The following is a 27,655-nucleotide window of genomic DNA, read 5'->3' as shown; positions in this document are numbered from 1 at the left end:
ATTTTTCAAGGTAAGATATATTTTTATTGCATTGGCAACCCTGTCCATATCAGATACTAACATATAGATTAGAGAAGATGTGTATCATACAACATGACACTAATTAGCATTTTGAACTCAACCAACATACATTTTTAAAAGCAGCAAAGCGCCAGGCAAATTTCGCTTTAATGTTTACTATAAAATGCATTGCACAGGACAAAAAGTTAACATTCTGATGTTTTAATATGGAATAAAAAAATTTTGAAATTATTTTTCTTTTTTAATCTTTATTTGTTTCTTTTTCGCTACTTTTCTTCCAGGTCTCATTCCCCTTTAACTCAAATGGCAAACCAGGACGCATCTATCATTGGAATTTGCCAGTCATTAAGAAGATGTTGGAGGAGAAACAACAGCGTTTCCCCAGTGTGGCTCACGTGGAGCCCCATAAGGTGCAGCAGCTGATTGATATCCACCAAATACCCACATGGTCTAAGCCCTGGGAGAATGAGTCGATTGAGAAGTCCTATCACCATGACTCTATGATGAGCTATAAAAAGTCATTAAAACGCAAATCGCCCTCGTATTATGCCCCAGCCAATACTGTCAATAAAAATAGTTTCAATAAATACTTCTCGGGCAATGGCAAACCCAAAGGATTCTATGTCATCAAAGAGAATCAAAAGAAGCCTTCGTACTATAAAAATATTGTGGCGTAAGAAGTTTGAGGTGAGAGATGAGTAGGGTAGAGCTGAAGCCGTCTAAAGAAGGTGGTCTAGTACTAACCTTCAAAACACTTTTTTCTTTCTCAACAGAAATAAAGTCTAATCCTAAGCCTAAGAAAACCGCAACAGAATGAATGAAAAAAATTATTACTTTAAAGGAATTGTAAGAATTTATGGAAAGGGGGGGACAGAGATAAGGAGTTTTGCAGTTCTGTGGGTAAAGGGGGCAGGGTATGAAGGGAATATGTGGATACATTTTAAAAGCCATAACTTTAAAGGGAAGATGTATTATTAGTTGGTGTGATTAGTGGTTCCAAAAGAAACAAATTAACAAAAACTCAAAAAAATTACTTTTTTACAATATGTTCTTGGAAAGAAATTTTTACAAAAATTACCTTAAAAACTAAATTTTGTAAGAATTTCATTCATGTAGGAAATTTTTGTCAAGGGAAATTTTGAAAAAAAAAAATTAAGGAAAATTTCATATAGAAATAATATGTTGACACAATTTCCAATACATGATAGTATAACAAAATATCCAATAGAAATGAAATTTTGGCAAAATTTCCTAGAGCAAAAACATTTTTGAAAAAAATTTCCTATAGAAGTTAAATTTTAAAAAGATTCCCAAAAAATTAAATTTGACTTAATCTATTGTTGACTTGTTCCGTATAGACCCTAAAACGGCTGAACCGATTTAAATGAAATTTTCGTAGATTGTAGAGTTTGGTATCCTGTTGAAAAGAGGTAATTAATTTTGTGATATTCACGAGAGGGGCTACATCGATTTAAGCGAAATTTTTATACCCCCTTATGGTAAACCAAAAACACAAAATTGGTATAAATATTTTGGTTTGAATAACTTGGGGAAACGCCCTACCCCAAAACCCATATTGGTATCAAGTGAAAGGTATTTAAGAGTAGAGTACGAACTTGAAAGACCCTTAGTGTAGTCGGCACACAACAAAAAACAAAGGAAATTGAAAGTAGAATACGAAACACACAAAAAAAAAGCTGTCAAGTTACAGAGGTCGCCCCACCCCAAAAATCACTCTTAAACGGACATGTAGTCCGATCGGGGCTTGAGTGTAGAACTCGAAACTTACATACAAATTTGGGGTCTATTCCCAAATTAGGTCCCAAATGGACGTGCACCGAACGGGACAATATGGGACACAAACGAGATATATTTGATTGTAGAACACGAAAATTATATAAAAATTTGGGGGTTCGCCCCAACCCTGGATAATATGAGAATCTATTGAAAGGTATTTGAGAGTTTAATACGAATATAAATTATTTTCAAATTTCGACCATTTCAGAGGCCGTATGTTTCCTATAAAAACGAAATTTTGACAAAATTTCTTTTTAATGAAAAAGAATTTATAAATTTACAAATCTTCTAATTAAAGGAAATTTTGACAAAAGCTTCCTATCGAAATGAAATATTAATAAAAATACCTATGAAAAAAAAACTCTGTTATATAAAAATTATACTGTTGCACTTTGTTTGTTTGTTGCCTGTTCTGTGTAGACTCAAAAACTGCTGAACCGATTTTCATAAAATTTTCACAGATGGTCGAGTTTAAGCCCATGATGAAGATAGGGCATTAAATTTTTTGTAATTCGAAGGGGGGACGGATTCTCCCCCTTACAACCACTTTCAACAACGTCAGATCTCGATGATGGGTCCACCGATTTAAGCGAAATTTTGTATGCCACCTTATGGTGCCCGTAATTGGTATAAACTTTTGGGGTCAAATAACTTGGGGGAACGCCCTATCCCAAAACCCACCCGAACGGACATGTTTACCGAATTGGACAATATGTATATCAAATGAAAGGTATTTAAGAATAGAGCACGTAATTGGCATAAAAAGTTCACTCTTAGTGTCGGGGGGTCCTCCACGCCCAAAAACACCACTCAACAGGACACTCTTACCACTTTAGGCAATATGGATATCAAATGAAAGGTATTTAAAACTAAAGTACAAATTTTACATAAAAATTTATTTCTTGGTGTCTGATTCCGATTGGGACAATATGGGTCTCAAATTGAAGGTATTGGGGTGTAGATTACAAATATGGAGAAAATTTAAGTTCATTTAATGGGTGGTGTCTCCACCTCCAAAATCCCCAAAATAGGCATATCAGCCGACCATGGCTATATGAGACACAAATAAAAGAAATTTGGGAGTAGTTTAGGAAAATTACATTAACATTTGTGTTAAGGTATCTCGATGACGCTTAACCTCCTTAAACACTTCAAATAGGTTATATGACCCAAAATTGCAATATGAAACTCAAATGAAAGGTATTTGAGAGTAGAAAAGGTATACAGTTTTGGAGCCAAGTGCTTGTAGGTAGGATCCAAAGCACCCCCTAAACTGAATTTATTTCCTGAACATATCAATATGAGGCTCCAGTGACATTTTTTGGGATAACTATTTTTAGGGCAAAGTAGCGGAGCGCAAGCGCCAGCCCGAGTCCGCCTTCCAAACTGTACATATTTATCGACCATGGACATTTTGAGCTCTAAATGAAAGGTATTTGAGAGTAGAGCAAGAATTTGACATCCATATTTGGGCGAAATGTTTGAAGTACCATCCCACTCCCAAAAAGCACTCCCCGTCAAATGGATATATACACCAATCACGACAATAAAGGGCTCAAATAAAACATCACTTATTTACCGCCTATGGTAATATGAGGCTCATATAAAAAGTATTTGAGAGTATAGCACGAAGCTTATATTAACTTTAAGGGGGACAAGTGTCTGGGTGGCCACTTAACTCTTAAAATACAGCCCAAGCTAGACATATTTACCCACTACAATATCGGAGTCCAAAGAAAGGTATAAGGGAATAAGCAAAAATTTGCTCTTTACAGGGGCAAATTTCTCACATATCAATGAGTGCTGTCCGATTCAAGTTTAAGCTCAATGATAAAGGACCTCCTTTTTATAACCGAGTTATAACGGCGTCCCGCAGTGCGACACCTCTATGGGGAGAAGTTTCAACATGATTACTATGCGTGGCATAGTACCTCACAAATGTCGCCAACATAAGGAGGGAATAGCCACCACTTAAATTTTTTCCAATGTTCTCGCCAGGATTTGAAGCCACTCGTTTACCGTCATTGGCGGACTTGCTTACCTCTACGCTTCAATGACACGAATTCGATATGCACATTCGGGGCGAAATATCCCCACCTTAGAACTCAATCAAAACAGGAATTATGTATCGAACATTGCAATAATGGAATCAAATAAGATAGAAAGAGCGTTAAAGAAGGTGCTGCGGAGCAGGCCCGGTTCGGCTAGTTTCCTATAGAAAGAAAATTTTGTTAAAGGTCAAATTTTACAAATATCGGACAATTTTTACTAATTTCGTATTATTTTTTTTTTACAAATTCGTATTAAATTTTTTCTAAAAAATTAAGTTTTGACAAAATTTCCTGTTCAAAAAAAAGGCGAAATTTCCTTAAGAAATAATTTTTTTTTAAATTTCCTAACAATTTGAATTTTGTTAATGCAAAATCACCATCACACCAAATAATATTTAGACCCTTTTTCATAATCTCAAAAATACAAAAACAAACTGTGTAGGTTTAAAAGCAGACACACAAGACTATTAATAAAAAAAAATTGTAACACACAACGTAACATATGAATATGGGTCCTAAATTTTTTAAAAACATAAAAAATACTAATCAAGATTATGCAAAAAAACATTAAAACAGCCAACTTTTATACGATTGGAAGCAAAGTCAAGGCTAAATTTTAACTTTAAAGCTGCTAAGCATAAAATGAAACCCTAGAAGCAGAAGGAAGAGATGATAAAAAGCTAGTTTTGTATTTTTATAGCCAAGAATAACAAAAAAAATTAATAAAAATAGAAATAATATCGATAGCAGAAGAAGCTGAACAAAAAAACAGCCAATATATCAACAAAAGAAATTAAAACTAAAAAAAATAATGCATTATTATAAGACAATTTGTACTGAGACGTAGGCCTCGGGAAACTTTTCAACTCATTTTGGCCAAAAGCAAACAGTTTAAACCGCCTTCAATCTCATAATAAGGAGGTGTGGGTAAAAAAAAATTCATATACGTAGTCGTGTTTAACTGATAAAACTGAATACAATAATATTAAAAGTTTTTAATTTAAGCTCAAAATTTTGACAAACGAAACTAAGAATCAGGGGCATGGATGCAGACATGGTCCTCCCTGGGATTCTTAATTTTGTTTGCTTTTAAAACAAAAAATTATTTAGATTTAATGATAACATTAATAAAATACTTGTAGAACAACTTTTATTAGATTTAATTCTCAATAAAAAAAGATTTATTTTTTGTGTTTTTGTTTAGCTTTTAAGAGGTTTATCAATTTTTTACAATTGATTCAATATTTTTTTTTTTAATTTTATGTTTTCTTTTTGTTTAAGTTGAAATATTTTTATATTTAAGGTACATATTTTTTTTGTAAGAAGTGAGAGGCAATACTATTGTGGAGTGCATTAAAAAGTCAATAAGCATATACATACATATACGATAAAATAAACATTTTTATACAAACATATAATTGTATTGATATTGTATTTTTTTTTTTATTTTCGAAAAACAAGGGTGAGGTATATAAAGAAAAAATCAATGGAATCTAAAAAAAACATCAAAATGCACCACCAAGGATATTATGATCATAGTATTTTATTTTAAATCTACTACTAATATATCCATAGTTATATCTAAGGTCCCGAGAATTCGTATACAAGTAACAGTTTCAGCGAAATCAGGCAAGAAATCAGTTTTTTATGGGATTAAGACGCAAAATTACAAGTTCGGTCTATATGACAGCAATATCTGTATAGTCTGATTTGATTCATATTTGGGTCGGATGTCGGCAGGCTTAAAATAACTCAGATGCAAATTGCAAATTTTGCCCCTGAACATTCCAATAAGGAACAAGGGCAAACTTCTCATACATGAATGAGTGCAGTCCGATTCAATTTTAAGGTCAGTGATAAGGGACCTCCTTTTTATAGCCGAGTCCGAACGACGTGCCGCAGTGCGACACCTCTTTGGAGAGAAGTTTTACATGGCATGGTACCTCACAAGTGTTGCCAACATTAGGAGGGGAAAACCACCGCTGAAAATTTTTTCTGATGGTCTCGCCAGGATTCGAACCCAGGCGTTCAGCGTCATAACTCACTATTTAAAATTTCAACGAAATCGGGTACTAAATGCAGCTTTTATGGGCTTCAGATCGATCTATATGGCATATCGGTCTATATGGCAGCTATATCCAAATTTAGTCCGATCTGAGCCATATTTAGGGTGGTTGTCGGTAGGCTTAAAATAACTCACTATTTCAAATATCAACAAAATCGGGTAATAAATGCAGCCTTTATGGGCTTTAAACCCTTAATCGGCATATCGGACTATATGACAGCTATATCCAAATTTAGTCCGATCTGAACCATATTTAAGGTGGTTGTCGGGAAGCTTAAAATAACTCACTGTTTTAAATTTCAGCGAAATCGGGTTATAAATAAAGCTTTTATGGGCTTCAGATCCTTTATCAGGAGATCGTTCTATATGGCCGCCTTATCTAAATATATTGCGATCTGAATCATATTGGTTTGTATGTTGGGAGGCCTAATACTACCCACTGTTTCAAATTTCAACGAAATCGGATAAAAAATAAAGCTTTTAAGGGCTTCAGACCATTTATCGGGTGGTCGGTCTATATGACAGCTATATCTAAATAAGGTCTGATCTGAACCATATTTGGGAGGCCTAAAACTACTCACTGTTTAAAATTTCAACCAAATCGGATAAAAAAATAAAACTTTTATGGGCTTCAAACCCTTTATCGAGAACTCAGTCTATATGGCACCTATATTCAAATTTAGTCCGATCTGAAGCATATTAAGGGTGGTTGTCGGGTGACTTAAAATAACTCACAGTCCAAATTTTAGCGAAATCGGGTAATTAATAAAGCTTTTATGGACTTCTGACCTTTTATCGGCAGATCGGTCTCAATGGCAGTTATATCTAAATATAGTCCGATCTGAATTAAATCAGATGTCGGGAGGTCTAAAACTACCTACTATTTCAAATTTCAAGGACATTGGATAAAAAATTAAGCTTTTATGGGCTTCAGATCCTATATCGGTAGATCGATCTATATGGCAGCTATATCCAGATATAGCTCGATCCGAACCATATTTAGATCGGATATTGGGATGCTCAAAATAACTCACTGATTCAAATTTCAGTGAAATTGGGTAATAAATAAAGCTTTTATGGACTTCAGACCCTTTATCGGCAGATCGGTCTATATAGCAGCTATATCTAAATATAGTTCGATCAGAATCATATTTGGGTCAGATGCCGGGAGGTCTAAAGACCCTTTATCGGATGGTCTATATAGCAGCTATATACAAATATGGTCCGATTTGGCCCGTTCAAGGGCGTGTATCAAAAAGACGTATCTATGCCAAATTGCAGCTCAATATCTCAATTTTTGCAGGCTGTAGAGTGACCGACGTACAGACACACGGACATCTTTAAATCGTCTTAGAATTTTACGACGATCCGAAATATATACACTTTGTAGGATCAGAAATTGATATTTCGATGTGTTGCAAATGGAATGACTAACTAAATATACACCGTATCCTGTGGTGGTGGGTATAAAAAGGAAAATTGGGTTTAAATAATATATCTCTAAAAGACTAAACCCCATTTTGAATTTTGACACAAATTTTCGTTGTAGGTCATAGAGGCGAAATCAAAAATTCCTACATTGCAAGACATTGCATAATTGTCCAAATTTAGCCATATTAAGCGAAACAACTTGAAAGAGTTGAAATCTCGAAAACCGGCTGTGGTCTCTTAAATTATGTTCAGTATGGCGAGGAAAAAAACACAACACGGCAAAGAAAGACTAAACACCTGCTACATTGTCACCGTTTTTAACTAAAAAGACCAAGTTGGTCCCAAATTTCGATATCAAATTAGTAATTTCATTTGAATAACATATAGTCCTGGTCAGACTACCAGTCCGGTTAGGGGCTGTTTGGGGCGTGGGAGAGCCCCAGATACTTGGTCGTTAACATTTATATCAGTTTCGTATTCTACTGTCAAAGTACGCTTGAGTGCCATATTAGTCCGACCTTCCAACAAGTTGTTTTGGAGGTGGAGTCCCTAACAATAAAATCAGGTTTGCATTCTACTTTTAACAACCTTCCAGTTGGGCTACATACTGTCCCGATCTGTTTACATGTCCATGCAGAGTTTTTGGGGGTTGGAGGCAAAATTTTTATTTAAAATTCGCACTATACTTCCAGTAGCTTTTATTTGATACTCATATTAGCCCAATCGATAAATATGCCCGTTTGGGTGGGGCGCTCCCCCAAAATTTCTATATCAGATTTGTACTTTAATTTGACTATTATATAATCTTGTTTAGACTAAACGTCCGTTTATTGTTTCTTTGGCGTGGGACAGCCCCAGACACATGGTCCCTAGCATTTATATCGTACTCTAATGTCAAAAATTATATTTATTTTGTCCTTTCGTTGGCAACACATCGAAATATCCATTTCCGACCATATAAAGTATATAAATTCTTGATCGTCGTAAAAATCTAAGACGATCTAGCCATGTCCGTTCGTCTGTCCGTCCGTCTGTCTGTTGAAATGAAGATACAGTTGTAAAAAAAGAGATATTGAACTGAAACTTTGCACAGATTCATTTTCTGTCCATTACCAGGTTAATTTCAAAGATGGGCTACATCGGACTATATCTTCATATAGCCGCCATATAGACCGATTCGCCGATTTAAGGTCTTAGGACCATAAAAGCCATATTTATTATTCGATTTCGCTGAAATTTGGGACAGTGAGTCTTGTTAGACCACTCGACATCTTTCTTCAATTTAGCCCAAATCGGGCCAGAATGGACCGATTAGAGGTCTTGGGTCAATAAAAGCCATATTCACTATCCGATTTTGCTGAAATTTCGTACAGTGAGTTGTGTTAGGCCAGTCGATATCCTTCTTGAATTAAGTTCAGATCGGTCCAGATTTGGATATAGCTGCCATATAGACCGGGAATGGTTTTGCGATATCCTCTTTGCCGCCATTGTCGGCAGTTGGGTAAAATGTATCAGTTACCAGATTTCCTTCTTTGGCTCTGCAGGAGGATATACCTGCAACAAAGCCATCGGTTTGTTGTTTAATTCTTTGGTAGAATTTCCGGACTTGATTCTGATTCCTGTTTATCTCAATTCGCTCACACTCACGTCTTTCCATTTCCAGATACTTTCTGAAGAATAGACTTTTCTACTCTCTCCTTTTCTCCCGATACCCCTCCTTCTCATGACTCGTTGCTACTGATTGTAGGGTTGCTCTGTATGCCGCATTCTTGGCTTTAGTAACATCTCGACACTCTTGGTCGTACCAAGGGATTCTTGGGGGAGGCTTGCGGTACCCAAGTATGGATTTCGCGGCATTTTCCATGGAGTGGGCAATGGTTTGCCACTGTGCAATTATATCATCGGAACAAGGAGTGCTTTCATCAAGCAGTTGGATCAGTCGTTGCCTTCGATTGTGTTTGCAGCTTTTTAACGTCCATCTTCTGTGCAGTATCAGATCGTACTTTCCTCGGCATGTTCAAACGGGTGCGAACTTTTGCTGCAAAAAGGTAGTAATCCGAATCTATATTCGCTCCACGTATCGATCGTACATCTAACACACTGGATGAATGTATTTGCCAATGCTAGTCTTTCGAATATTGAGAAAGTCGGTGATGGTCAGCTCCCCTGTCTTCTGTCACTGTACGACCTTATGCTCCAATATTAGAGTCTTTGCCTATCCTAGTCTTCCCAATGTTGAGAAATTCGATGACGCTCGGCCCCCTGTTCGTTAGGCAGTATTGAGTCTCCTGTCACTGCACCGACTGATGTCAAAGTTATTCCTTAATTTGTAAAATATCCTCCTGCCATGTAAATAATAACCAATAATGTGGTCTTATTTCATCCATAACTTAATCATCACATTTTCACAAAATTAATTGATAATATTTACTTAAGAAAACGGATTGTCTGCGAAGAGCCTTTTGGGTGTACGTATCAGTTAAATGGATTCCTTAGCATTATTCATGGAGCACAAAGGAGTCACTCAAAAAACTGTAAATCATATGCTTTGTTGGACTCTGCTCCCTCTCTCTCTCTCATACTCTTCTATCATAACAATATTTGTAAAGATATTGACATGCCTTGGGAACGGGCGGATGGCCACAAGAAGCGACCACACATACTCCAAAGTTAGCCCAGACATACCAATAGACGGGAATACAACCCAAAAATAAACTTTAGCACCAAACCTAAGAGTCGAGTGTTTCAACAACAACAACAAAAGCGAAGCTAACAAAAATGCACCCAAGAGTATTTATGGAGTATTTATGTACATACCTCCAGGTATGTCATCATCGTCATTCCAGTATCGCTATTCCCCATCAGGATATTGCTTCTCTGCTTTGGCCATGCTTCAATGTCGATGACGTCCGTTTGCGGAATGTGGGTTCCTTTGTGGTCGTCGTCTGTCTTGTTGAGGAGTTGGTTTCTTTTTATATGCTCGTCGTCTTCAACGTCGATGTTCTTCCATCTTTTTTGGGTTTCCTACACTTCCTTTGGAATGTTTATAAATCAAAAATATCCACAGCAAGTTTCACATATTCTTTCAAACATACAACCAACCATTCGTTCATCCTTCCATGCACAAGACGTCTTCCTTTTGGGGTTTTTCTTCTTCCCGAAAAAAATTTATTTTTTTGTTTTGGTTGAATAAACCTTGAAGACATTCTTCTTTTTATTCTATTTTCTCGGTTGCCTTGGCTCTTCCTTTCAAACGAAAGTGAAAAAATAACGTCTGATAATAATCGTGAAATGATTCACAACAACAGTCATAAAACTCACAAAAAAGGCTAAAAACGAAGACATTGCCAAAGACCTCAATGCTGGTTGCTGTTTGGTTGATGCAGTCAACAGTCTTGGTAAACGCTGCAAGCGTTGGCATATGACTACAAGGATGCTGCTGCATTGTCAAAGAAGATGACTTTCCGTCCGTCCACCGCTTCTTGCTGCCTCATATTATCGAGCATGATGGAGCAGCAAAGTGTAAATGAATTCGTTGCGGATTTAAATAATTACTGCCGCATATCATTTATGTTTCTTCTTTTTTTCTACCCAGATTGATCTTCCATGTAAAGATTTTTAATGATGCACTAAAACGTTGAGATGTTATTGTTGTTTGGAATAAAAAAAAAAATACACAAGCTCAAAGAAATTTTGTTGTGGGGAGGGTCAAGGGATTATGAAGACGAAATTGAGATTTAAGAAGTAGCAAACATGCTGAAATGATAGCGAAAACTTAACTCGGCTCTTGTGACCTTTATAGACTTTTAATGTCTTAAAAATGACTTTCATTATATGTCGAATCTGAAACCGACCTTTGCTTTTGTTTCAGGCTATTAAGTTGGTTTTAATTTCTAACTATTCCTTCACGTCTGTAAGGTTCGACTATTACTCCGACTTGAGTTTTTCATCTCAAAACTCTACTTTTACTTCCATTGTGATTTTACATATAAAATCAGTCTCAGTTGCTGTCAAAGTTGTTCGATTCTAAAATTTACTGTATCGACTTGGATATTGAATGGTTGGGCTCTAAAGTAGCCAAAGAATTTTTTGTTGCTACGGCCACATAAGCAATAAATATATATGAAAGCTATATCTAAATCTGAACCGATTTCGATGAAATCTTGTAGATCTGTTAAGATCAGTAACAAAACAATCCGTTCCAAATTTTGTGCAGATTGGTTGAAAATTGTAGCTACTACGGCCATTATAGTGGAAATCGGGAGATACATATATATGGGAGCTATATCTAAATCTGAACCGATTTTTACTTAAGTCAACAGCATTTGTCTTTGAGCCAAAAAAGTAACAAAATTTCGTGACGATTGGACAACAAATAAGACTTGTACCTTGATTAGAAGAATACATGGACTCACAGACGGACATGGATAAGACGAATCAGAAAGTGATTCTGAGTCGATTGGTATACTTATCATTGGGTCTAGCTCTTCTCCTTCTTAGCGTTGCAAACAAATGCACAAACTTATAATAACCTGCACCACAGTAGTGGTAAAGGGTTAAAAAGGACCATCATTTGCGACTCTGCACCTGGAATGTTCACACTCTTTATAGAGAGGGTGTAGTGTGCGCACTGGCGGATACATTGAAGAAGTACGGGGCAGACATTACTGCCATACAGTGCACTAGCTCGGGAAGGGCACCACAATAACACCAAAAGGTGACCCCCTATATTATAGGTGCCATGAAAAGGGGCATGAATTTGTCTGCGGATTTGTGGTTAGTCGGTGGCTGAAACACCTTGTCTCCAGCTTCACTTCTGTGGATGAAAGGCTAGCCACAATCCGCAATACCAGGACGAATAGACCGAGGATATTATCTACGAGTGCCTAGAAAAAGAATATTACCGCTGTCTCGCCCATGACATTAAAATCGTTCTAAGAAATTTTAATGCATAAATAAGCGAAGGAACGTCGGAAAATTTAACATGCGCGAAGAAATTTTCGATAATGGATTGAGACTAATAGACTTCGCCGTGGCAAAGAACATGGTAGTTAGCTGTACCAAATTCCAACAACGAAAGATTCACACGGTCACATGGATGTCACCCGATCAAAATACGAGATACCAAATAGATCATGTTGTGATAGATGGAAGGCATTCAACTTGCAAGTTAAATGTACGATCGATCCGAAGGGTGAACATCGATTCGGATTATTACCTTGTTGCAGCAAAAGTTCGCACCCTTCGTAGTGTGACGAGCAACGTACGATCTGCCTGGGCTGACCCAATTTCTCGAAGGCTGACCCAAGCGAAGAAAGCAAGTAGCAGTGACCCGACAAAAGAACAACAAGGCAGCAGTAGCCGACGGGTTACCCGCTAAACTATTTAAGACCGGGGGCGACATGCTTATAAGGCGTATGTATCAGCTTGTCTTCGCAATCTGGCTAGAAGAACTCATACCAGATGATTAAATCCTTCGCATACTATGTACCGTACACAAGAAAGGAGACAAGTTGAAATCTGCCAACGACAGAGAAAAAAATCTCCTCCCCATCGCATACAAGATACTTTCGAGCGTATTATGTAAAAGATTAAAACCTACAGTCAATGAGATAATTGGGCCTTATCAATGCGGCCTTAGAGCTGGTAAATCCACCATAGACCTATATCTGGTCACAAATCCTGGAAAGACCCGAGGAGGACAGGTCAACACTTACCATCTCTTCGTTGACTATAAAGCCGCATTCGACAGCCCAATACGTTCAAAGGTATTTCATGCTATGTCTGAGTTTGGTGTCCCTGCAAAATTTCAAAGATTCTGCAGGATGGCACATACTTGCTGATACGCGTTCCTCAATAAGAATAGGAAAGAATCTCTCGGAACCATATAATACCAAACGAGGATTCAGATTGGGAGACAGACTATCGTGTGAGCTATTCTATATTCTGCTGGAGAAGATAATACGAGATGCAGATGGGAATACATATAGCACACCAATCACAATAAAACACATGCTACTCGTCTATGCCAACGACATCGACATCATAGGTCGTTCACAGGAAGTAATAACTGCAGCCTTTGAAAAAATCGAAAGAGAGTCAGTGAAAATGGGTCTGGTAGTAAATGGAGATAAGACGAAATGGATCGTTTCACCTCCCAAAACGTTTTGTACAACCGATCAAATAAAGAAAATGGAAAAGTTAGGAACCACAACTTTAAGATAGTCAGCAACTTTATCTACCTCGGCACCGCCGTAACCGAAACGAATGATACCAGTTTTGAGATAAAACGAAGAACAGTAGTGTCAAACAGATGATATTTTGGATTAAGTAAGCGGTTTAGAAACTAAGCCATCTATCGACAAACGAAGATTACACTATACAAGACACTAATAACACCCGTATTGTTATATGGATCCGAGGCATGGGCACTTGTGAAAGCAGACGAGGCAGTGCTTGGAGTGTTTGAAAGAAAGATTGTTCGTAAAATATATGGACCAGTTTGCGTTGATGGAGAATATATGCGTCGTATAAACCACGAGCTGTATGACGACGACAGCATAGTTACACGTATCAAAATACAACGGCTGCGTTGGCTAGATCATGTTGTCAGAATGAATGAAGAAGCTCCAGCAAAGAAGTCTTTTGAAGGCAAACACGGTGGTACACGCAAAACGGGGCGACCCAAAGTCCTATGGAAAGATCAAGTGATGGGAGACACCTGAAGGCCATTCTGAGTTCGACCAATGAGACAAACGTTTTGTCATAGCCAATTAAAGTAAAGTAAAGATTCCCGTCCTTGGATGGGAGAACCCTTCAATTGACAAAGTAGGCAAAATATATTGATCTAGTTCTCGATGCCAAACTGTCCTGGAAAGAAACCGAAAGGCGCTGTCCACCTTTTACTTCTGCAAAAAGATATTTCGATGCACCCCCACGTTAGCTAGTAAATGATTTACTGGATGTACACGACCATTGTGAGACCAGTGCCGATAAATGGAACACTGGTATGATGGATTGTTGTGGAGCACAGGTCTGCGAAAGATTGTTAAGTCCACACCTCAGGGGGGTTTGGATCCAATGCTGGATATGCAACCTATTGAGGTCTACATTCGGAACTGTTCCGCCTAGGTTGTGCTAAGGCTGAGGGAATTTGAAATGCTGAAGCAGAGCGGATACAGCTGCAGAGACTACGAATGTGGTGAGAAGACTGAAAAGATCTCAGACTACTTGGCACCGACACCGTTTCGGGAAAGGTTCTTCGGGATTCGCTTTCCTGGGAAGAAGAAGTTGGAGGCGGATTTTGTGATTGAAAGAGAATGAGACCTCAGTCTTCACATGTAGCTCCAAGATGGAATCAGAGAAGAGATTTGTTTGCTACTCCGAGACACTCGGCATCGGTATGTAGCTAACAATGCCGGAGGAGAGAATGCTGTCTTTCGAGCATAGGTCTGTACAATAGCCAAAAATGAAATCCTGCTAAGAAATATCAGAATTTAGGTGGCCCTTAAGGCCTTGGTTTCAAGGCAATCAAGGCAGACAACGCTGAGTTTGGTTCTCGGATACGATGATATTCCGGGAAACGAAAGGGCGGACGAATATGCCAGGAAGGGCTCCTCCACTTGCAGCGTACAATTGGCCGGTTGTGTGTCTATGCCACTTGTCGAACTACTTAACGCGGGAGAGACTATGGCCAGCGCTGATGCGGTGGTGAAGTGGGAATCTGTACATGGATGCCAATCTGCTTGGCCTATCGTCGATCGGAGGAGGAAGAAGAAACTCCTTGTCTTTGATAAAAGGTCACTGAATACTATTATAACAGGGCAATGTGGTAGTTTATATGGCCGCGCAAATGATAAATGCTCATAATGACTATTGCGGAAACTGCATTGATAAGAATGAGATGATGGAGCACTTGGGTCTGCAGGGGCAAAGGCTTTCCATACTAGGTAGAGTTTTTCTCTAATCTCGGCGATTTCGCAGATGTGACTGAGGGAAGTTTCCTCAGGATAAAACGGAACAGCGATAAAATATAACATAGTAACCGTTAGAGGAGCGGATGTGTTTTCATTTTGCTCCTAAAAGAAAAATATCTGTATCTCGGAATAGGTACAAACTATTACGCAAAAAGTTTAAAGCGTTTCAAGAGTATGCTCAAAATGGACTCCAAAGACTTAACAGCTACGGTGGTGGCATCAGACCGTAGCATTTTGTTCGCCCCTTCTATAGGTGTGGAAGCCTTGGCACCTGATGTCGAGAGTAATGCTTTAAGCGTACAACCAGTCATCAGATTACCAAACGAGGAAAAGACGGATAAACCAAAGGGATGCACAGTTCGTCCCCAGACTTTGAGTAAAGGTGGTATTTCCGATTCAGATTCAGACAGCGACAGTGTCAATGAAAAAGTCATTGCAGCCGAATCGAGAGTTGGGGACAGTAGGATGACGGGAATAGTGAGCAAGGGCTTTGCTAAGCTCACAAGAAGATCGAGAAAGCAATCCAGGATACCACAAAGTAGGCTAAGGAGTATGCACCGGTAGCGCAATCGGGCAAAAGTGCAGGATGCTGGAAGAAATAGAACTGACATTCCAAGCACTTCTACGGAAGCTGGAAAAATAATCAGATCTCACGTAGAGCAGAACACAGCTAAAACGTTGAAAAAAAAGGAGCTGCCAGCTTTCAATTACTCTGGGAAGACCAAGCCAGCCCTCCAGAAATGGAGACTTCAGACAGTGTCCATGGAGGACTGTGACTTCCAAAAGGACACCACAGCCATCACGGAAGGGGAAGGATGGTTGTTGAAAAAGGTAAGGAGCAGCCCTCTTACGCCAGAGTGGCAAGGAAGCACAAACGAGATGAGATGACGTATGAAGTCATTGATATCGGAAGGGCATCCGGTAGATTATCGGTCCCAGCTGAAGAATCTGCATAACGAACGGATTTTAGAACATGTGTGGAACACTGAGGAGGTTCCACCCATACAAATTATGAGCTGCGAGTTAGAGGGGACATCATGATACATCGCTTCACATCGGCAAAAAGTATTGATACTGTCAAAAAGCTCGTCGGAAATATCCACACTGCCTGGGAGGGACGCAAAGCTCGATCTGGTGAGAAAGATGGACATATCCCAGCTCACAAAGGCGACGGTCTTCATCAAGTGATGGGGCAGCAAATTGGCGACGGAATGCATGAGATTTTCCATCGAAAGGGGAAGGAACTCTCCTTGTCGTGCCAATTGATCCGTGGCAAGTTTGGTTAGACTAAAGGCATTAAGAGGACTGGTATAAGGAAGGACACTCATATTGAGATATTAGGCAGTGGAGTAGCAGCAAACTCAATACCGCCTAACTCTGATGGGGAAAACCAGGCAGAAAAGGGCCAGATTCATATTGCCTTAATTCAAGAGCCATGGACAACCAGGAACAATTTTTCGGAACTAAACCATATCAACTATCAATTACGCAAAAATTTATACCTTGACGTCTGAGACGCCCCCACTCCCTAAACTCCTCAACAGGACATATTTACTGGTTAGGATAATATGGGTATCTAATTAAAGGAGTTTGCAAGTTGAGTACACATCTGTTATAAGAATTTGGTCCAAGTTGTCTACGGTACTCCCCAAACCCAAAAACCCTCAAAAAGGGAATGAATGTCCAACCAAACAAAATGGGTATCAAAAGGTCTTTGGGAGATGACTACAAATCTGGTATACACATTTGGGCTAAACTCTGGGACAGGGTCTGGTACTGGCCTACCCACTAAATAACTGTTCTATCGAGATAATATGGGTAATTAAAAGAAAGGTCTTTGACTGTAGAGTTCAAATCTAATGTTGATATAAGGATTCAAGTATCTGGGTCAGTTCATGCCGTTCAGCAGGACATGTATTCCATACACATAAAGGACTCAAACAAATTGTCTTTTGGGTATTAGCGCCGAGAGGACCGACCCTCTCCTCCCAATAAAAACAACACCAAACACTTATTTAGGACGACCGAGAATATATTGTACTCAAATAAAAGAAATTGTCAGAATGGAAGCCCCTCCCCCATCCTACCCAAAAAAAAGGAATTAAAAATAAACTTTGGTAGTAGAGTACACTTTTTGCCCTCAAATTGGGATAGATACAGGAGGACCTGCGGAACTTTAAAAATGTGGTATCGCAAGTGGTAGCTTGGAAATATGATTTTGAATGTAGATACCCAATGCATCTGAACGAGACCCCTACCTTCGCCACCTTCAAAATGCTCTACATTATGGGGTTCAAACAAAAGCGTGCTCTAGCACGATGCTAATATGATTTTAGGGTCCATCCCCCAAACTCCTTTCAAACCGGCCATGTTAGCCTACTATGGCAATAAGGGGCTTAAATAATAAATATTTGACAGTAGAAAACCAACTTTATATCCAATTTTAAGGCTAAGTGTTTGGGAGTCGTCTCACCACACAAACTCCCCCTAACCAATGGCAATTGGGGCCCAAATAAAATAAATTTGAGATAAGAACACGATGCTAAGATATATATTCTGAGCTAAGTTCGAAGGTGGCCGCCCCATCCTATATGTGGTTTTTGGCAGTAGAGTGTGAATCTGAAGGATCCTCTCCTTACCCTATTTTCAAAAACGCCAGATCTTGGAGATGGGTGGGCGAAATTTGGATTGTGTATAATAACTCGAAAAAAGATATTGAGTACCCTTATATAGGGAGGGATATCTAGGGGGACCGCCCCACCTCCAAAGCCCGCCAAAGGGAAATATAAACCAATAATGACAATATGGGGCTCAAATAAAAGGTATTTGAGACTAGAGCACGAATCTGATATATGGGGTCCGCCTCACCCCCCAAAAAATACGCTCATACCGGACAAATTTACCCACCAAAGCAATATAAGGCTAAAATGAAAATGAAATAAAATTTGGGAGTAGAGTACCAATTTGTTATCCACATTCGGGCGAAATATCTGAAAGGACGTAACAGCACTCCCAAACAAGACTTATTTCCTGACCGTGCCAGTATAGGGCTCAGATAAAATAAGAGAGTGAAAGAAGGCTCGACGGAGCGTGCCCTGTCTAGATAGTTTGTCATAACATTTAAATTATATATTTTCCTTACAGTTGCCCACGTTGGATGCAACAGTTATCAGACAGGGAGAAGGTGGAGCATACCTGGCATCACTTTATCTGCCGTTCGACTGTAATACACCGCCACCCACGTCGGAGCGATGTGAACTCTCACCACATTGTGTGGCATAGTACCAACATTAATAAGCTGGCCCAAGCTCTGGTAGAATTCTTGAATACTAACGACGACCTAATTACAATATTGGCAGGATTAGGAGGTTTCAGATGTCACAATATGTTCGGAAAATCTAATTGATGATGTTAAGGATTGGAGGGTCTCCAAGGAGCACTCCTTCGCTGACCATCGGCCACCGCCGAATCTGATAAGCTTCCGTAATAAGTTAAAATCCAACTGGACAAAACTTGGAAGACTACTCAGAAGAAGACTTGGGCAAGATAATTTTGGTTTTCCAAGCATAGAAGAAATTGACGACAATGTCTACAGAATTACGACTGCCATAGTGGTCTTGCGAAGATAGTTGTCCTCTTCGAGAAAGGAAATCAGCCCAAGAGAAACCCTGGATAATATTTGCGGATCGATTTCTGTGCAGCTGGTAATCCACATATAATCTGCGCTAAGGAAGACATCGCAGCGCATAGGTCTATTACATTGATTATAAATGTTCGAATCCTGGGTAAGATATCGAGACATTTGTTATGGGAGAAGTCTTTTTGCCTTTTTAATATAAATATTCGTGAGCAAATTTCAAAACTAAGCTAATTTATTTATTTTTGGCAAAAACCATGGTGTGGGCATGCAAGGTTTAGTACGATGAAATTTAGTGCGCTATTATTATTTTTTTTTTGTTTCCTATCAGTTTTAAATTTCTTTGTTCTTTAGGCAACAATTGTAGTTGTATACAATGAAGCAACGACCTTTCCTCATTAAGCAACTACCGAAATAAAAGGACTTCTATATAAATAACAACGACTTTCGAATACTGTGACACCTTAATGCAAATTTATGGGCATATCCTTAGTCCTCGTACTTGTACACTGAACTACGTTTGAACTTTTGCTCTTTTTTTTAAGAAACCCCACCAACAATTAAGCAGCCATAAAAATGTTATTCTCGGCAACTTAACGTTTATTGGCAAAATGCTATCTGATGATGATGATGATGACTTGTTTAAGTCTTAAAAGCGTTCCATATTTATGGAGTCTGCCATCATCAACACTTGAAGTGGATGCTAAACGCCACAATAAACGATAGCTCGATTTCTTTTCTTTATTTTTTATTTTTTTTTTGTTTATTTTCTTTCGAAGAAACCTGAGTAGTAGTACACTCGCCAAAATGATATTTCAATAATTTTATCTAAACTAACATAAAATGTAAAGTCACGTTCTGCTTAAACTCATGAATAGGGCAAAGCGACAAACGTTGAATGGTTGATGGTTGGTTAGAAAAACTTGAGGCTCTGGGTTAAGTCTAAGTTAACGGCAATGCATGTTGAAAGTCTACAATGAGGCCAAAACGATACATGGCACAGGAACGTATTTGAACTCTATAACATTAGAATGTGAAAAAGAATTTCAAGATACGACCGACCACGAACAGGAATGTAATCTCTTCACTTAGACAATACCTAATGAGAGTAAACTGCAAAACAATCTGATGCATGTCGGGGAAACTGTGAATGCAGAAAAACAAAATTGAGAAAAAAAAGATAGAAAAATTCATTTGAATCAATCGAAATCGCCCTTCTATACGAACTTTGTCGAACTACTGAACTTAGTATTTATAAGGGTATGGCCAGCAAATGGGTTTGAAGCTATGTTGAACATACTTCTTATTAATCTGCATATTCGAAACTGCATCGCCAAGATGGTAGGTATTACCATAGTTCCGTAGTTTCAACAGCGACCGCCTGGGTGGTCTAAGGAAGGACTGCAAAGAACTCTTCAACAGAGCAAAAGCCACAAGAGTACCACACGATTGGGACATCTACAAGGCTGAGCTAAGAAAATATAAGGGCGAGCTTTGAAAAGCTCAGAACAAATCCTGGGTGGAATTCTGCAGCTCTGTGAAGGATATGTCTGAGGCCTCTAGGCTAAGGAAGATTCAGTCCTCGAGACCTATTACGGTGGGGTATTTTCAGAAGTCAGAGAATGTATGGACAAAGTATAGTGAGGAAACACTAGAACTACTCGTTGATATACATTTCCCGGGAAATTTTCCAACGGACAACGAGGACCAGAAGAGATTGTCACTGGTATGCATTCGTGGGAGGCTATCAGGGAAATTGTGTCTGAGCCGATAAGAAGTTCCTTTAAGCCGCCAGGCGTTGATGATGTATCACCGGTTGAATTACAAGCTGTGACTGATAGACTGGTTCCCTGATTAGGAATATACAATGGTAGCAAAAGTTGAGAGTTTAGACTGCGTGTCATGTATTGGGTATATACTGCAGTTGTCAGACCTATAATGCTATATGGTGTTGTGGTCTGGTGGACGGCGCTTCAATATTTAACCGGATCCAAAGGATGGCTTGTTTGTGCACCACAGCCGCACTGAGGACTACACCATCTGATGCACTGAATTTAAGCTTTCTCATTGGTCATTGACACTGTGTTATCCTTGATACAATATCCGATGTTCCAGGCAGTGTGGATTACACCCTACCTGAGCCGCTTTTTGATAAAAATTACTGTACCACTATTCCTGATAGACGATTCGAACTACGACATATACCTGTCAACAGAAGTTACATAGACGGATGGTTCCAAATTAAACGACCAGGTGGGCTTTGGGGTGTACTCCAAAGATCTAGAACTGGTCATATCGAAAAGGTTACCCGACCACTGCAGTGTGTATCAAGCAGAGATCTTTGCAATTAAGGAAGTGGTGGAATGGCTAAGATATAATGTCATTGCGACGATTTGCATCCCTGGAGAACGTATTTCTGAACACAAAACCCGTCCTCGACTGTCGCAGATCTCTCAACGAGATGGCTGAACAGTTCAAAATGCACCTGTTCTGGGTGCCGGACCACAGAGATATCCCAGGGAATTGCAAAGTCGATGAGCTTGCGAGACTAGGAACTACCCTACACATTCCAGGGATAATGGAATCTGTGGGTATGCCTCCAGCTAACATGTAAGCTATGTTTTCAGGATCAGGCCCGAAAGACAACGAATGATAGATGGTCACAAAGAGGGGCCCGTGAGCATTCCAAAATTATGTGGCCTAATATGGACTTAAAGTGGTCCAATGCTTTGCAGTCATTGGCTAGAACTGACGTCTCAATCATTGTGTCCGTCATGACAGGCTACTGTTTAATCATGCTGACATGCTGACAGGCTGAAGGTTGCCAGCAACGACTTTTGCAGAAGCTGTAAGGACATCGAAGAAGAAAAGACTATAAGACATCTTCTGTGTGTGTGTGTGTGTCGCACTAGCAGTTAGAAGAAGTTCCACTTTAGGTTCTCATTTCTTTGAGAACCTGTCTGATTTAGCGGATGTGAACATTCGCAAGATATTGGCCTTTTTAAATCGATCTGGATGGTTCACATAAACCTAGCCTTACCTACCACAGTTCCATGCTAGGTACCAAAGAGGACAAGAGAAGGCTGAGAAAAGCCTCTGTCTATTTGAAATAGGATACCAGACCGATTTGAAATAGGATCATCCAGATTCGATCAAATTGGATTAAAGTGTTTGTCTCTCCGTGATTTTGTATGTCGTATATATATGTAGTTGCCCTTTTCTTTTCAAAATGTTAACTGTTTTTTTGGTAATTTTATTTAAATTGAATTTCTTCCAAAATATCGTCATAATTTATTTTCTATCTTAGAAAGTTTTTTAAAAATATCTTTCCTCTATAAGCCACAGTCCATGTCCAGTGTCTAACTGCCTTTTTAGTATCTCTTCTTTAAGATTCAAACAAATGTGAAAAAAATTTCCCCTTGATAGCGATAAGGTAAGCCAAGAATTTTGAGTAAAGTTGCCAAGACGCTAAATAGATCTTCCAAAAGATGATATTTTGTAGGCTTTTTAGCGCGCATCTCCTTAGATTATGTTACATTTGCGTAAAGTTTCGCATCCATGCGTAAAAATATGTGCGCCACCAAATTGAGATAGGTTGGAACGTTTGCGAATGGTTATGAATCACCTTTCTAGTGTGTTTTTCTTGATGTCTTTAAGAAAACCACATCTCAATGGTCTAACAACTCTTGTGAAAAGCTTACACAGCGATTCTATTCTAGACACTTGAAGTCATGAAGTTTATCATGATGGTGGATACGGGTGGATAAGCTTATGGGTGCATGTGTTTGCCGGTACATGTGTTAGAACCGTTAGTTTTGAACACCATCAAGCATCATGTAATAAAATATGTGTGCCATAATAACAGTGGGTGACAAAAGTTTGCCAACAATATGGGCTAGGAAGCGGGAAATTTTAAACTTTCCATGAAAAAAATTTTCTGACATCATTTGTCATAAAAATTAAAATTTGTCGAAATTTTCTAAAATCTTATATATAACAAGTAAAAACGGACTAAGTTCGGCCGGGCCGAATCTCGGGAACTTACCACCATCGATTCTGGTAAAAATATACACATAATAAAGTTAATTGAAGGGCATACTACGACTCCACGTACCAAATTTCTGTCAAATCAGGCTAAAATTTAAGCTTCTAGGAGCCGTAAAGGGCTTATCGGGAGACCGCCACAGTTTTTGAAAGTTGTAACAGAACACTACATGCAAAATTTTAGCCGAATGGGAAAAATTGCGGATCCTGGGTCCAGATGTGAAAACGAGAGATCGGTTTATATGGGAGCAATATCAGGTTAGAGACCGATTCCCAATGTACTTGGCATAGTTTTTGGAAGTTGTATCAGGACACTACGTGCAAAATTTAAGGTAAATCGGACCAAAATTACGGCTTTCAGGGGTTCAAGATGTCAAATCGAGAGATCGGTATATATGGAAGCTATATCGGGTTATAGACCGATTTGCAACGTAATGGGTATAGATATTGGAAGTCGTCAGTGAAAACTTCATACAAAATGTTGGCCAAATCAGAAAAAATAAAGGCTTCCAGGATCTCAAGACCTCAAGTTGGGTTTATATGGGAGCTATATCAGGTTATAGACCGATCTAAACATTGTTGACCACGTATAGCAATTCGCAGGTCTGTAGTAAGTTATGCAGCGCCACTGTGTGCAGCGCCATTCCGTACCCATTGATTCTCAGAAGTTTCATATGAATATACAGAAAAGACAGAATCGTTTTCTACACAAGAGACTTTATCATGTTTTGGTATACATAGATAACATCCTTAGAATTTTCTCCGCTTTCGATTGTATTAGAACAAATTTTAACGCACACAAATCGTGTTAAAACATTTTATAAAATTAAAACAAATATTTTATAATGGCGTCAATGTTTTCAGTGCAAAGCTTAACAACACTTTTGCCGCGATGACAATTCTTAATAGCCTCCTTCGTGTGGTATTAAATTGATACCAAATGGTATTAAAAATATTTCATAATAGTGCGAAAAAATAACACCAGGTGGTATTGGCAAAGTACCGTCCTTTATATATAGAGTGAAGAATGATTAGGAATGTTGTGAGTAGCACGTAATTATTGAGATTTTTCGAAGGGACATTGCGGTATTTACACCAAACGAACAATTAATGCCAAGCGTACTGATATTAAAGTAATGCCAAAACAATACCGTATGGCACTTGTATTATAAATACTATACGGTATTGATTTGATATTAATTCACGATAATGCTTTACTATCAAATCCAATGATACTATACCGTATAAATTTTTCTTTAGATGTAGAGCCCACAAGCCGATATCTGGCTTAGGTTTACATCCTTTGTTGCATAAGCAGAGTTATAATTCGTAATGAACTTTCCATGACCTCACTGATTTATGACAGGAACTTGCTTCGGATCAACAAAGCCATCCCTGTTGAGATCCAAAATGACTTCGTTTACCAGGAGGTTCCAGAGAATCGAAACACTGATCCATGAGGCATTCCCCGTCGCCTTGGAGTGGATCTAGAAACGGAGACTAACATCCCAATCTCTAAGTTATTAAATACCCCTTAAATACACTGAAAAAAACATTGCCCTAACTAAATACGAATCGAAGATGTCGAACTTAATTTAAAGATGCCCAATTTTCAATTTTTTTAGGAAAAAATTTCATTGGCGAAAGATTGTTTACTTGAGATTTTTTTAGGTGCAATTCCTTTAACGAAAAATTCTTTACTTGATAGTTAAGAATTTTTATCTCAAATGAAAGTTTAACATATACTTAATTATGCATCTCATTTTTAAGCGCAAGAACCTTTCAATAAAGTTCAAAATATCGTTGAAAGTTAGAAAATTTACTTTGAGGGAAGGACAACGTTGTACCTTAGTTGAGGACACGAAAGTGCCTTGTAAAAAAGAGCACTTTTACGTGTTTACATCTTAGCAGTAAACATGCTAAGTTCATTATTTGGATTTTTCAAAAAATAAGAAAGAGTCTTCTGTGAAGCAAAATTAGAAACAATCCTCGATCGAAATTCGGATCGAATGTTTGTTCCCTTTTAACGACTTTAATTAAAAGATAACATCTTTATTTTAAAGATTTGAAGATCTTCAAAGTAGGGACAAACATTTTTCAGTACACATTTTTTTATATATTCAATCTTTAAATTAAAATAAAAGAAACTAGATTTTTCATCAAACTTACCACAATTGTCATTCTGGATTTGAAAGAAAAATCTGAAATAGAGAATTTAAAAAAGAAACCATAAATATAAAAATCAATTGTGTTCGATTAAAAGTGATGAAGATTTAAGAGAAGCGTCTTAAAACAATATGTTGTAATTGTAACTCAATGAAACGTATTATCGAAAAGCGCCCATAATGCCTTTGGCTTTTGGTTTCTCCCACATTTATTTGCGTTGTCTTGAAAACCATTCCTCGGCTTATGCTTTTTCTTCGCATCATATGAAGTTAATGGAGTTATTCACTTTGACAAAAATAATCATCTTTCTTAAGAAGTCGACAGTATTAATGATTCACGTATGCGAATGGTGTAGTGGACGATTTTCTTAATTTGTAAGATTTTATTTTTTCTTTTTATTTGTTTTTACTTTTGTTCATTGAACTTTGTGCTTGCGCTTGAATCTTACACAGAACTTATGGGTTCGCTAATATGGAGGGATAGGGATGCAAATTCGGAACCGAGAGCTATGTCTCTCATATCAATGAGTGCTGTTCGATACAAGTTCAAGCTCAATGATAAGAAACCTCAGAGCGAAATCACGTAGAAGAGAAATTTACTCGGCTGATAACCTAAGGTAAACGCCTCGGAGGGGATAATCACCACTGAAAATTTTGTCTATTGTTATCGCCGGGATTTAAACAATAGCGTACAGCTTCAAAGGCGGACATGCTTACCTCTGAGCTACGGTGGCTCTGTTCCCAAAGTAATGGTATGAATAATTCCTTGTACACAAAAGAGAAAACAAATGGTGGTAGTAGAAAAAAATGACTACCGCGAAAATGACGACTTTCTAGAAATTTTTTTAAGTGTCAAGGAGATACTGAATTGGTTTTTCTAGCACTCACCGGATTATAAAGAAAATGGTCAGCGATCTGTAATACTGAGACTACTTTCAGTTAAAAGATCTCGATTAAACAAATTTAAATTTATCTTCTGGGTAGTGTACACCTTAGTTAATAGCTATACAATATTGGTTGACTGAATTTATAACTGGTTTTCAATAAACTTAATTTTCAATAAATGTATTGTAACCTGTGCTGTGTAGCTAGTGGCACCGTCCTTTTAAAATTACATGTCGTCCAGGTCAATATCTTCCAATTCAGACCAAAATAACTAACCAGCATGGTGTGGTAGCGTTATCTATTCGCGGTAACGTGACGATCGTATACGAAGAAGAATGGCCCAGAATAACCCAGCAGCAGAGTTGTTCGCATCCCACTGTGCGGATTTTCTCGCTTAGTTTGTGTGGAGAAAAAATGCTATGTTCGGTTAGATAAGCTACTAATCTTATCACCGTCTGTCTATCCGGGATTGTAGACGGCATTGGTTGGCAAGTGCGTACAATAAAAAAAACATATGGTGTCATCACTCAATCCGAATAGCCATGACTTAAAGAAGAACGAAACCTAATTATTCAATTATTTATATTACTAAACGTTCTCGAATACAAAAAAAGCTACGAATTTCAATAAAATCCCAATTTTGAACTCCGAGATATATTTATTTATAATTAAAATGGTTTACTTTTTTATGTTGTTGATATTTAAGTTTTTCGGATGAGAGTTAGTTAAGCGGGAAGAGCGTTTTAATTGTCCATAACTAGCGAATTCGCTAGATTGGTAAACAAAACAACCCAAATATCACAGAACTTGTAAGAGTGGAAGATAGCAAATTTCAAAGAATAATTTTGCAATTTTCCAACTGACACCCCTAATATTATCCAGAGTTAAGTGAACCTGCTAATGGAGTTGCGCTTTTCAATAAGCGTCACTGACTTTATACATGAGGATAAAAGCTTTTGGTTTAAAAATAGAATTCAGATTATAGACCTTCTTCATAAGGGTTTATATTTTTTTGTGAATTTTAAAGCAATAAAGATGCAACTAGGCTTAAGTACTCACAAGCCCTCAATGACATGTTAAAGTTTTCCAAACTCAATTACATTGTTTGGAGACAAACGCAAAAAATACTTTTTTTTTCTACGTAAATCGATTGAAAATTGATAGTTCCAAAACATCTTTTTCATATCACTGAATGGTCCATAGATTTTACTAGAAATTTCTTATACTTCAAATCACCTTTCTTAAGTACCTTTATTGAACTTAAAATATTTCGAAAATAATAGCAGATGGAAAAGAGGTCACCGTGGCGCAGAGTTTAGGATGACCGCCTTTCAGGGTGGTTATTCTCTTACTTATGTTGATGTTCGGACATCAGTCTTTGATGAGATCCTATTGCTTAATGGAATATTCATGAGAAAATATACGTTTATAGATAGCAGGTGAAAGAAAAGCGATAAAAAATCGGTCAAATCGGTCCGTGTTCTGGTATAGCCATATAAATCGACCTCAGATCTCGACTTCTTGAGACTCTAGAGGACGCAATTCTTATCCGAATTGGCTAAACATTTTTTTGTTATGACTTC

General features: G+C 38.1%; 2 protein-coding genes across 6 annotated transcripts in view; one reads left to right on the top strand and one right to left on the bottom strand.

Annotated features, from left to right (window-relative positions):
- Positions 1-5,287, top strand: part of LOC106095780 (hybrid signal transduction histidine kinase L) — a 99,071-nt gene extending 93,784 nt beyond the window's left edge. For all 5 annotated transcript variants that reach the window (XM_013263121.2, XM_013263119.2, XM_059363290.1 and 2 more), the window contains exon 5: positions 303-5,287. In XM_013263121.2, coding sequence (XP_013118575.2) covers positions 303-698 — 396 coding nt within the window. In that variant the 3' untranslated portion in view covers positions 699-5,287. The remainder of the gene's footprint in view (positions 1-302) is intronic.
- LOC106095781 (vacuolar protein sorting-associated protein 72 homolog) overlaps positions 1-25,224 on the bottom strand; it is a 223,551-nt gene extending 198,327 nt beyond the window's left edge. Inside the window, exon 1 of the mRNA XM_059363291.1 lies at positions 25,192-25,224. The gene's annotated coding sequence lies outside the window, so the exon portion shown is untranslated. The remainder of the gene's footprint in view (positions 1-25,191) is intronic.
- Between the last annotated feature and the right edge of the window lie 2,431 nt (positions 25,225-27,655).

Source organism: Stomoxys calcitrans, chromosome 2 (assembly GCF_963082655.1).
Source record: "Stomoxys calcitrans chromosome 2, idStoCalc2.1, whole genome shotgun sequence".
NCBI classification, from domain to species: domain Eukaryota; kingdom Metazoa; phylum Arthropoda; class Insecta; order Diptera; family Muscidae; genus Stomoxys; species Stomoxys calcitrans.
This window is presented reverse-complemented; position numbering and strand designations above follow the sequence as displayed.